This window comes from Bufo bufo, chromosome 4, assembly GCF_905171765.1.
Source record: "Bufo bufo chromosome 4, aBufBuf1.1, whole genome shotgun sequence".
NCBI lineage: Eukaryota > Metazoa > Chordata > Amphibia > Anura > Bufonidae > Bufo > Bufo bufo.
Genome location: NC_053392.1, coordinates 381,519,848 through 381,532,258, shown reverse-complemented (window position 1 = coordinate 381,532,258; position 12,411 = coordinate 381,519,848). Strand labels below are relative to the sequence as shown.

At 44.9% G+C, this 12,411-nt stretch overlaps 1 protein-coding gene across 1 annotated transcript in view; it reads right to left on the bottom strand.

The window, feature by feature from the left end:
- Positions 1–12,411, bottom strand: part of PEX7 (peroxisomal biogenesis factor 7) — a 294,431-nt gene that overhangs the window by 118,423 nt on the left and 163,597 nt on the right. The window contains exon 8 of the mRNA XM_040429202.1: positions 9,180–9,235. Coding sequence (XP_040285136.1) covers positions 9,180–9,235 — 56 coding nt within the window. The remainder of the gene's footprint in view (positions 1–9,179; positions 9,236–12,411) is intronic.

Genomic DNA, 12,411 nt, shown 5'->3' with positions numbered 1-12,411 from the left:
TGTCCCTAACGCCTGGATTTATTTCTTAGCCTCTCAGTGTCAACATTTTAAGGGTTGGATGGAATTTCAGCTACCAGATGTGACGGGGAAGATACTGCAACACTGGTTGGGTAGTAGGGATCTTATGGGTATTCTGGAAGGTGCAGGGATGCATGGGGGGAGAGAGAAAGTGACGCTTATAGAGCTTATGAAAAAAGTGTGGGCAAAGGTGAAATTGATCAGGGGAGTTGGTGGGGTAGGAGAGCTTTCCCCAATATGGAACAATAACTTGATGCCAGAGTTCATTTCTCTATCAGGAGTCCGAAATTGGGAATCCCATGGAGTAATGAGGATAGGTCAATTGATTGAGACTAGTGTATTTAAATCATTTCAAGGTCTACAGCAGGAATTCAACATTCCTAAAGTATGGTTCTATCAATACCTGCAACTGAGACACGCCTATGATGTCACGATAAGGAAGGGATGCATTATTGCAAAAATGGATGTGGTCCATAAACTGGTTCTCCCAGCTGGAGGAAAGAGAGGTTTGATATCACAGGTGTATACTCTGCTTTTAGACAAATTTTTGATAGAATTCCCTCTTACTAGGATGAGAAAATGGGAAAAGGATCTGGGGGACATCCCTAAGGAACAGTGGGAAGATATATTGGAGGCAGTCCCGAGAGTGTCTGTGAGTGAACAGGGCAAGTTGTCACAACTGTTTATCATCCACAGAGTCTACAAAACTCGAGTGTTTTTACGGAAAATTGGGATTAGAACTGATGACAATTGTCCAAAATGTATGGCGGAAGGTGCAGATCTGTTTCATATGCTTTGGTCTTGTCCAGTGCTAAGTAGATATTGGGATGAGGTGTTGACTTTGATTAATCGTAACCTGGAGTTGAGGGTGCAGAAGGACCCAAAGATATGTGTGCTGGGATATGTGAAGGAGATTGGTGGGGGAGAGGCGGTCAAGGTGGCAGTTGGGAGACTACTGTATGTGGCCAGGAAGTTGATTGCCTTTAGATGGATCCAGGGGAGTCCGCCAACTGTGGATGAATTTGTGAGAAAGGTGCATGATATGTTAACTTTAGAGAGGGGAGTGTTTGTTAGGAGAGGATGTCCTCAGAAGTTTGAAAAGTTGTGGAATGAATGGTTGTCTCACACTCATGTTGTAATATAAAAAGGTCTTGAAAATTCATGCTCTGATTTGGGGGGGGGGGGGTTGGCAGTTGGGGGAGGGGGGGTGGGAGTTGTTGGGGTTTTAACAGTCAAATAATTCTGTAAATGTTTTGTCTTTATCTTGGTATATTCATTATGTACAATGACTGTGGAAGATGTATCAATTATATGGACATAGGATAATGTTTTATACAATTCTGTGTATTTGAGATGTGGAGGGGAGAAAATATCAGAAAAATTGTGACGCAAATTGTCTTGTGATATGCCAACTTTATTTGAACAATAAAAAACGATTTGATTGAAAAAAAAAAAAGAAATGACTGGACCCCATAGCAAGAAACTGTATGGCAACCCCTCCCACCCCCACATACCTATCGGACCTCCCACCCAAACATCCCCACACCCCTCCCTAGATCCCCCTCAGTGTCATCCACAGATCCCCCCCTCAGTGTCATCCACAGATATACCCCCCCTCAATGTCATCCACAGATATCCCCCCCCTCAGTGTCATCCACAGATATCCCCCCTCAGTGTCATCCACAGATATCCCCCCCTCAGTGTCATCCACAGATATCCCCCCCTCAGTGTCATCCACAGATATCCCCCCCTCAGTGTCATCCACAGATATCCCCCCCTCAGTGTCATCCACAGATATCCCCCCCTCAGTGTCATCCACAGATATCCCCCCCTCAGTGTCATCCACAGATATCCCCCCCCAGTGTCATCCACAGATATCCCCCCCCTCAGTGTCATCCACAGATATCCCCCCTCAGTGTCATCTACAGATATCCCCCCCTCAGTGTCATCCACAGATATCCCCCCTCCTCAGTGTCATCCACAGATATCCCCCCCCCCCTCAGTGTCATCCACAGATATCCCCCCTCAGTGTCATCCACAGATATCCCCCCTCCTCAGTGTCATCCACAGATATCCCCCCCTCAGTGTCATCCACAGATATCCCCCCCACCCAGAGCAGCTTCCTAGATAATTTATTCACTGCACTTGCCTTGCCTCTGTGAAATTGAAGAGAAGCGCCGTAATCTCGCACAGGCGCACTGGCAGAGGCCAGGAAGACGGTGCATGCGCACTTCAATGCCTCTGCCAGTGTGCCTGTGCGAGATTACGGCGCTTCTCTTCAATTTCACAGAGGCAAGTGCAGTGAATAAATTAGCTAGGAGGCGGCACTGGGCGGGGAGATTGCAGGCACAGGCAGCATCGCTTTGCTGCCTGTGCCGTTCGCAGCGCGCCCTGTGCTGATAAAGTCCGGTCACTGCGCGGGCCGCATGACACGGCTTCGCGGGCCGTAGGTTGGGCATCACTGCTGTAGTCCCATTTGAACTATCTTTCTACAGCTTACCTGAAATATTAGGGATGCACCGAAATTTCGGCAGCCGAAAATACCGGCCGAAAATGCACCTAATCCACTTCGGCCGATATTGTTACATATCGGCCGAAAATATGGGGTGTGGGATTTGTCACCCACCATCTGCGGGCGGGCGGTTTACTTTGTCACTGCATCTTTATTTTACCTTACAATCGTGACGCTCCAGTAACTAACAACTCTGCAGGCAGAGCGGAGGCCGGCGTAACGTCACTTACTCACGTGACGCGCCTGCTCCGCCTCCTTCATTCATAAAGTGGGCGGAGAAGGTGCGTCACGTGAGTAAGTGACGTTACGCCGCCCTCCGCTCTGCCTGCAGAGTTGTTACCGGAGCGTCACGATTGTAAGGTAAAATAAAGATGCAGTGAGTGATGCTGTGAGCAGCAGGGCCGGGGCTGTTATGGGTAGGGGGATCGGTCTATGGCACTGCTATGGGAGGGGGGATCTGTGCACTGTTATGGGGAAAGGGATCTGTGCACTGTTATGCCCATAACAGTGCACATATCCCCTTTCCATAACAGCGCCACCCACAGATCCCCCTATCCATAACAGCGCCACCCACAGATCCCCCTCTCCATAACAGCGCCACCCACAGATTACCCTCTCCGTAACAGCGCCACCCACAGATCCCCCTCTCCATAACAGCGCCACCCACAGATCCCCCTCTCCATAACAGCGCCACCCACAGATCCCCCTCTCCATAACAGCGCCACCCACAGATCCCCCTCTCCATAGCGCCACCCACAGATCCCCCTCTCCATAACAGCGCCACCCACAGATCCCCCTCTCCATAACAGCGCCACCCACAGATCCCCCTCTCCATAACAGCGCCACCCACAGATCCCCCTCTCCATAACAGCGCCACCCACAGATCCCCCTCTCCATAACAGCGCCACCCACAGATTACCCTCTCCATAACAGCGCCACCCACAGATCCCCCTCTCCATAGCGCCACCCACAGATCCCCCTCTCCATAACAGCGCCACCCACAGATCCCCCTCTCCATAACAGCGCCACCCACAGATCCCCCTCTCCATAACAGCGCCACCCACAGATCCCCCTCTCCATAACAGCGCCACCCACAGATGAATTTCATTCATGAAAAAGAATTATTAATAAAATCATTTAAAAAAAAGTATTTTAAAAGTATTTGGGCAAAAAGGCAGTTTCGGTTTAGGTTTTCGGTCAAGGGCATCCTGAATTTTCGGTTTCGGTTTCGGACCAGAATTTTCATTTCGGTGCACCCCTATGAAATATTTATCATTTCTTTTAGCTTTTTTAAATTTAATAATCATTCAATTTTTTCGTCCTTCATTTGTTTTAGTATCTGTGTGCACACGTTTGCTAGATCCAAACAGACCAACTGATTGCTCTCATATACGCAGCCCTTCGCAGGTGTCTGTTGGGATATACCAGACACCAATTAGACAGGCCCTATATGATATAGGTATTAGAGGTTTTTTATACACAGTTTTATATATATATATATATATATACAGGTCCTTCTCAAAAAATTAGCATATTGTGATAAAGTTCATTATTTTCTGTAATGTACTGATAAACATTAGACTTTCATATATTTTAGATTCATTACACACAACTGAAGTAGTTCAAGCCTTTTCTTGTTTTAATATTGATGATTTTGGCATACAGCTCATGAAAACCCAAAATTCCTATCTCAAAAAATTAGCATATCATGAAAAGGTTCTCTAAACGAGCTATTAACCTAATCATCTGAATCAACTAATTAACTCTAAACACCTGCAAAAGATTCCTGAGGCTTTTAAAAACTCCCAGCCTGGTTCATTACTCAAAACCGCAATCATGGGTAAGACTGCCGACCTGACTGCTGTCCAGAAGGCCATCATTGACACCCTCAAGCAAGAGGGTAAGACACAGAAATAAATTTCTGAACAAATAGGCTGTTCCCAGAGTGCTGTATCAAGGCACCTCAGTGGGAAGTCTGTGGGAAGGAAAAAGTGTGGCAGAAAACGCTGCACAACAAGAAGAGGTGACCGGACCCTGAGGAAGATTGTGGAGAAGGACCGATTCCAGACCTTGGGGGACCTGCGGAAGCAGTGGACTGAGTCTGGAGTAGAAACATCCAGAGCCACCGTGTACAGGCGTGTGCAGGAAATGGGCTACAGGTGCCGCATTCCCCAGGTCAAGCCACTTTTGAACCAGAAACAGCGGCAGAAGCGCCTGACCTGGGCTACAGAGAAGCAGCACTGGACTGTTGCTCAGTGGTCCAAAGTACTTTTTTCGGATGAAAGCAAATTTTGCATGTCATTCGGAAATCAAGGTGCCAGAGTCTGGAGGAAGACTGGGGAGAGGGAAATGCCAAAATGCCTGAAGTCCAGTGTCAAGTACCCACAGTCAGTGATGGTCCACTGTGTTTTATCAAGGGCAGGGTCAATGCAGCTAGCTATCAGGAGATTTTGGAGCACTTCATGCTTCCATCTGCTGAAAAGCTTTATGGAGATGAAGATTTCATTTTTCAGCACGACCTGGCACCTGCTCACAGTGCCAAAACCACTGGTAAATGGTTTACTAACCATGGTATTACTGTGCTCAATTGGCCTGCCAACTCTGCTGACCTGAACCCCATAGAGAATCTGTGGGATATTGGGAAGAGAAAGTTGAGAGACGCAAGACCCAACACTCTGGATGAGCTTAAGGCCGCTATCGAAGCATCCTGGGCCTCCATAACACCTCAGCAGTGCCACAGGCTGATTGCCTCCATGCCACGCCGCATTGAAGCAGTCATTTCTGCAAAAGGATTCCCGACCAAGTATTGAGTGCATAACTGAACTTTATTATTTGAAGGTTGACTTTTTTTGTATTAAAAACACTTTTCTTTTATTGGTCGGATGAAATATGCTAATTTTTTGAGATAGGAATTTTGGGTTTTCATGAGCTGTATGCCAAAATCATCAATATTAAAACAAGAAAAGGCTTGAACTACTTCAGTTGTGTGTAATGAATCTAAAATATATGAAAGTCTAATGTTTATCAGTACATTACAGAAAATAATGAACTTTATCACAATATGCTAATTTTTTGAGAAGGACCTGTACATGCTCTTATTTCATATATGTCTCTGATTTTAAACTTTTTATCACAAATTGACAACTAATAAATAATAACTTTCCACTAACAGTTCCGGGTGATAGAGTGCCTGTTCCACTACAAACATATCTTGGACACTGTAGAAGAATTCGGCGGTTTCTCCGGGCAGCGAATTGAGTCTGTGCCTGATAAATTATTTTGATCCCGTCCATATTTCTATACAGTCCAAACTTCAAGTAGTAAAGCAGTTTAAACATCTAGGCATTGTAATTCATAGAGAGGCTGCAAAGTTCTACCAGCTAAATGTGGTTCCCACAATGGAATATATAACCAGGAAACTCGAGGCTTGGGAGAACCTACCACTGACCTTGATAGGTCGGATTAATGTCATAAAGATGGTCCTCCTTCCTAAGTTGCTATATCTCTATAGAGCGGAACCGCTGCCGTTACGGAAAAAGGCACTTTATACTCATGGATAGACTGTTCACCCCTTTTTTGTGGTGTAAACTTTGTCCCAGGATAGCAAATATACTCTCCAGGCGTCATATATACGGGAGGCCTGGTGCTGCCAAATCTCTCCGTCTATTATGCGGCAGTACAGTTGAGTAAGACTACTTTCACACTCACGTTTGGTGTGGATCCGTCATGGATCAGCACAAACGCATCCGTTCAGATAATACAACGCATACATCCGTTCAGAACGGATTAGTTTGTATTATGTTTAACATAGCCAAAATCCGTCTTGAACACCAATGAAAGTCAATGGGGGAAGTGCCATATTGTGTCAGTGAAAACTTTGGCTCATTTTCGTCATACGGACACCAAAACGCTGCTTGCAGTTTTTTGGTGTCCGCCTCCAAAGCGGAATTGAGGCGGAACGGAGCCAAACAATGCATTCTGAATGGATCAGCTCAGAATGCATCAAAGGGCAAAACTGATCCGTTTTGGACCGCTTGTGAGATCCCTGAATGGATCTCACAAACGGAAACCAAAACGCCAGTGTGAAAGTAGCCTTATGCAGTGTGGTGGATCAGGGCAGATGCAAGTAATCCAGCAGTGGTGCTGGAAGCTGCTCTAGTGGGTTCATATGAAGCCCTCACAAACTTAGTATATAAGAGGGGAGCCTATGCAGTGTGCCATCATACCCCTACTATGGCTGCAACGGTGGCAATCTGGAAAAACTGGGTGAGGGTAAACACAGTTGAGGACAGTATTGAGAGATGGTCGCCATATGTACTATTATGGAGAAACAAAGATTTGCCTGGATAGTTTTCTCTGGCAGACTTAGAATTTTGGCCTCAGAAAGGCCTGAGATATCTTACACAACTTTATGATAGGGGTCTATTCCAGTCTTTTAATAGTCTGAAACAGGAATTTAACTAGCCACAACATAACTTGTATAGAAACTTCCAGCTTAGGCACGCCTGTATGGCTCAATTTAGTAGGGGGCCATTGAGACTGGAGTGTGGGTCTATAGAGGCAATGGTGAGGAGAGTTTAACTAGCTAAACCGGTATCCACTTTGTATGCAACTCTAATGGCTGAGCAAGACTCTCCACTTGGCAAATCCTTTACCAGATGGCAACAAGACATAGTGGATTTAGAGGCCTCACATGTAAAGGAACTTAGTTACATGTGGAGATCCACAGTTATAAGCGCCAGAGACCAACTTGAACAACTGTAATGGCTACATAGGGCATATTATACGCCTAATAGTTTGTTTCAAAAGCGTAAATTACCTAGTCCCCAATGTACACGATAGGGGCGGTTTCTTCCACATGGTATGGTATGGCAGTGCCCAATTATTCTGAGTTTTTGGACAGAATTCTATTCTTATATAAATGCCACAATTGGCTTTACAGATATCTTCTGAGGCTGGTTAAGGGTCCATTCACACGTCCGCACTTTGGGTCTGGATCCGTTCCGCAATTATGCGGAACGGATGCGGACCCATTCATTTTCAATGGGGATGGAAAAGATGCGGACAGCACATAGTGTGCTGTCTGCATCTGCATTTCCGGTCCGCGGCTCCGCAAAAAAATAGAACACATCCTATTCTTGTCCGCAGCTGCGGACAAGAATAGGCATTTCTATTGAGGTTCCGGCCCGGTGTTTTGCGGATCTGCAAAACACTGCAGACATGTGAATGTACCCTTATGATGTAATTCCCACCAAATACGGTAGGCGACTATACAGATTACTTCTGTACTATGCAAGGAAAACCATTCTTTTAAATTGGAAGACTCCCAAAATTCCCACCAATCAACATTGGATACAACTAGTCAACTATGATCTAGTACTGTACAAGCTTGTCTATGAGAATAGGGGTGTCCCTGAACAATTCCTCAAAATCTGGGATCCTTGGATTAGTGCGCATACAGTAGTACCTTAAATAGATTTGTTTCCTTTACTCAGGTCCTGTGGGGGCGGTTATGGTGCTGGATGTTTGTATGACTGATCGTGTTCGATGTGATTTTGTATTACATACCCAGAACTCTGCTCTGCACCATGCACTTGACTAGTATCACAGTTTGCGGTCCGCAAAATACATACAGTCGAGTGAATGAGGCATGCAGTGGCCTGCTTTGTGATACGACAGATTTTGTATGTACTAATAGGATGGCAGCCATTTTATTTGTCCTAATGATTGCTCCCTAGACAAAACTAACCATTATAGCTAATGACAGGTATTTGGGAATATATTTATAATACAGTAATATTTAAGTATTTTCATTTTCTTAATACACAGAATACTTCAGGGAATCCTTAGGCTCTTTCACACTTGCGTTGTTGGGATCCGGCGTGCACTTCCGTTGCCGGAGGTGCCCGCCGGATCCGTAACACCGCAAGTGAAGTGAAAGCATTTGAAGACTGATCAGTCTTCAAAATGCGTTCAGTGTTACTATGGCAGCCAGGACACTATTAAAGTCCTGGTTGCTATGGTAATGGTGGGGAGCGGGGGAGCAGTGTGCTTGCCGCCCGTGCGGCTCCCGGGTGGCGTCGGGGTGCCCCATGCGCATGGATCGCGTGATCCATGCGATCGCGTGGCCCATGCTCGTGGGGCACCCTGGCGTCGCTCTGGGGCCCCCGGTAGCCGCGCGGACGGTGGGTGTGCTGCTCCCCACTACACTTTACCATGGCAGACAGGACTTTAGCGTCCTGGCAGCCATGGTAACCATTCAGAAAAAGCTGAACATCGGATCCGGTAATGCGCAGAAACGACGTTTAGCTTAAAGCCGGATCCGGATTAATGCCTTTCAATGGGCATTAATTCCGGATCCGGCCTTGTGGCAAGTGTTCAGGATTTTTGGCCGGAGCAAAAAGCGCAGCATGCTGCGGCATTTTCTCCGGCCAAAAAACGTTCCGTTCCAGAACTGAAGACATCCTGATGCATCCTGAACGGATTTCTCTCCATTCAGAATGCATTTGGATAATCCTGATCAGGATTTTTCCGGCATAGAGCCCCGACGACGGAACTCTATGCCGGAAAAGAACAACGCAAGTGTGAAAGAGCCCTTACTTGCAATTTTAAGAGAAAAAGATGTCTAAATAATGATTAAAAATCCTACCTCACAGTGAAATCATAGGAGCATGATCCCAAAATATTTGCATGAAATGGAGAAAACTAAAAGAAGAAAAAAAGAATAATTTTAGCAGGTAGAAACTCAACAACTGCCGTTATACCACAATAGGCAAAAAATCTGAATAGGTCATCTTCTCAATAAGCATCAAGTCAAACAAGTATTTTTAAACCCTCAATCCTTAAAGGAGTTTTTTGAGTTCTAGATATTGATGACCTATCCTGAGGATATCTTATCGACATTAGAATGGCCGGAGTCCAACAATCCCAAAGATCAGCTGTTCTCAGCAGCCACCCAGCGCTGGAAAAAACATAGTGGACAGAGCTAGAAGCAGAGAGCTTTGTCCGCTGGGAAGTGGCCATACCAGGTTACTGCAGCTCAGCTGCCATTCAAGGATAGGTCATCAACTGCTCGCAAAACCCATTTAATATTAACATCTTAAAACAAACTAAAATTGAAATGGAAATTTACAAAATGAGTCAATCTTCCTTCAAAGTTGCATTCTGAAATGCCTAAAGTAAAATGTTAACATAAAGTCATAAATCTGTTATTGTTTTGCCAGCAACCCATAAATTATGTATTGACAGCTGCAATGCCTTGAGCATCATGTAAAATTAGTACGATGGAGGTATACCCGCCATGTGTGAATGCGACCATGTGATGTACAGTGACAAATATGCTTTATACGTTAATATATTGTAGTAATAACATTTTATTCACCCACTTTGGGTGAAGAATAAACTGTGATTGTCTTTATATAATTTAAAGGTAGCATTATTTTTCTTTTATTGTTTTCATGACTATACTTTTATTTTTTATTTTCTAATCAATTCCAATTTGTCTTCCGCAATACAAATAAAGCTATGGTTACACAAAAAGACTGCAGGGCTGTAATGTACTGCTCAGCAAAACCACAATGTTTGACACATTACCACTATGTGGAAGACCAGCCTAAGACAACTGGAGAGAGGGAGGTGCACCTTACCTTAAAGGGGTTTTCCAAGATTTTAAATACTGATGACCTATCCTCTGGGACACCTGGGACCCATGCCAATCAGCTGTATGAGAAGGCCTTCTCTCAGCTTTACCTAGGCCAGTGATGATGTTCATTGGTCACATGTCCTAGTCATAGCTCAGCCTCATTCAAGTGAATGGGGCTGAACGTGATACTAAGTACAGTCGCTGTGCTTGGTAAGCTGAGGGAAGGCCACCGCCCCCACAGGAGCTGGCTTCTCAAACAGCTGACCAGCGGGGAATAGGTCATCAGTATTAAAATCTTGGAAAACCCTTTTAGCTTTCTTAGAATCCTTTTGATGCCCCTCTTTAGAGGGCACCATGTCCCTGCAGTTTGTGGTTCTATACATTGTCCCACAAGAGGGAATGTACTGTATATCCGTCTGTAGCTATTGATTAATCTGCATCTCTGAATGCTGTATACCCATGGATCCTACAAAAGCAGCTTATTGAAATCCTGAATATGTCGCTATTTAAGGGAGAATTACCATTATATATTGTTATGACATATCACTATCATATGCCACAACTAGGAATGAGCAAATCGACTTCGGATGAAACATCCGAAGTCGATTCGCACAGTATTAGGATGTATTGGCTCAGATGAGCCGAAGTTATTACTTCGCGAAGTCTCGTGAGACTTTACATAATAACTTCATAAATTAATTTCTACTGTAAAAAAACATTTCCCAAACTCGGGTTTGGTTCCAAGGTACCACTTGGAACTGAACCTGAGTTCAGTAATTTTTTTTTTTACAGTAGAAATTAATTTATGCAAGTTATTATGCAAAGTAATAACTTCGGCTCATCCGAGCCAATACATTCTAATACTGTACGGAGCGCTCGCTCCATACAGAATTCAAACTAAGTATTATGCGTATCGACTTCAGATGTTTCATCCGAAGTCAATTCGCTTGTCCCTAGTCACAACATTATGACTGGTAGTAGCCAACTTCTGGTTGTGCAAGAAAATATTGTGTAGGAGCAGCAGTGCTTGAAGGGGTTGTTCGACATACAAGCCCTCCAATGGCTAAATAAAACTGTGCAGGTTTATAGTACATCACTGCTGCGTCCATTCACCGTCTTCAGTGTTAGGGCTCATGCACACAAACGTATATTCTTTCCGTGTCAGTTCCGTTTTTTTGGCGGACCTTACACCGAACCATTCATTTCAATGGGTCCGCAAAAAAAACGGAAGTTACTCCGTGTGCATTTCGTTTACGTATTTCCGTTCCGCAAAAAAAAATAGAACATGTCCTATTATTGTCCGCATTACGGACAAGGATAGTACTGTTCTATCAGGGGACAGCAGTTCTGTTCCGCAAAACACGGAATGCACAAGGACGTCATCTGTATTTTTTGCGGATCCGATTTTTGCGGACCGCAAAATACATACGGTCGTGTGTTTGAGGCCTTAGACTGCTGAGGATGGCAATTGGCTGTAGCAGCCATCTGCCATATAATGACATGTCACAATTGCAGTTTGTAAACATGCAAGAGGAGGTCTGGACCAGCGCCACAGAGATTGCTGGTGGAGAAAGGCTTTAGTATAACATGATTTTTTTATTGGAGGCTATTGGAGGGCTTGTCCGAGATTTTTTATTATCCTGGACAAGCCCTTTAGCTACTGCTGTGAGGAGGGGCAGACTGGAAGTGGCCCTAAAAAAAAAAAACTAAGAGTGGCCCCATATTGTAGGCGGGTCCCCACTGACCGAAGACAGGGCCAACACAAGTAGGCATGGCTAGCAATACCATATTGCGGCACAAAATATCACCCAAGCAGGTCAAATACCACAGTGCATCATAAAATAATGCCCCAGCAGCACAAAATAGCTCTCAAGAAGCTGCCCCTCTGTGGTGACACTTTCTGTCCTCAGGATGGCAATACAGTTGAATTCAGAGATCATGAGGGCACCTACAGCCATTATCCAGATACATAAGTACTTGATGCTCCCAGAGTTAATGAACTCTGGGAGTGTCATATCATTACTTATCTAGCTGGCGGCCATAAGGAGTGCTCAGGTGGCCCCCTGGGTATCGGCCCACCAGGAAGTCTCCCTGTAGGGTCTACGGCCACTCTGCCCTTGGCTATGGGTCCTTTATTCTGAAAATCTCTGAGAGTCATAGGAAAATCCCTTTACAGTGCATCTGCCTAATAAGCTGTGATTTTTCTCCAGCCTAATAAATTTTGGTCTCCTACACAAGT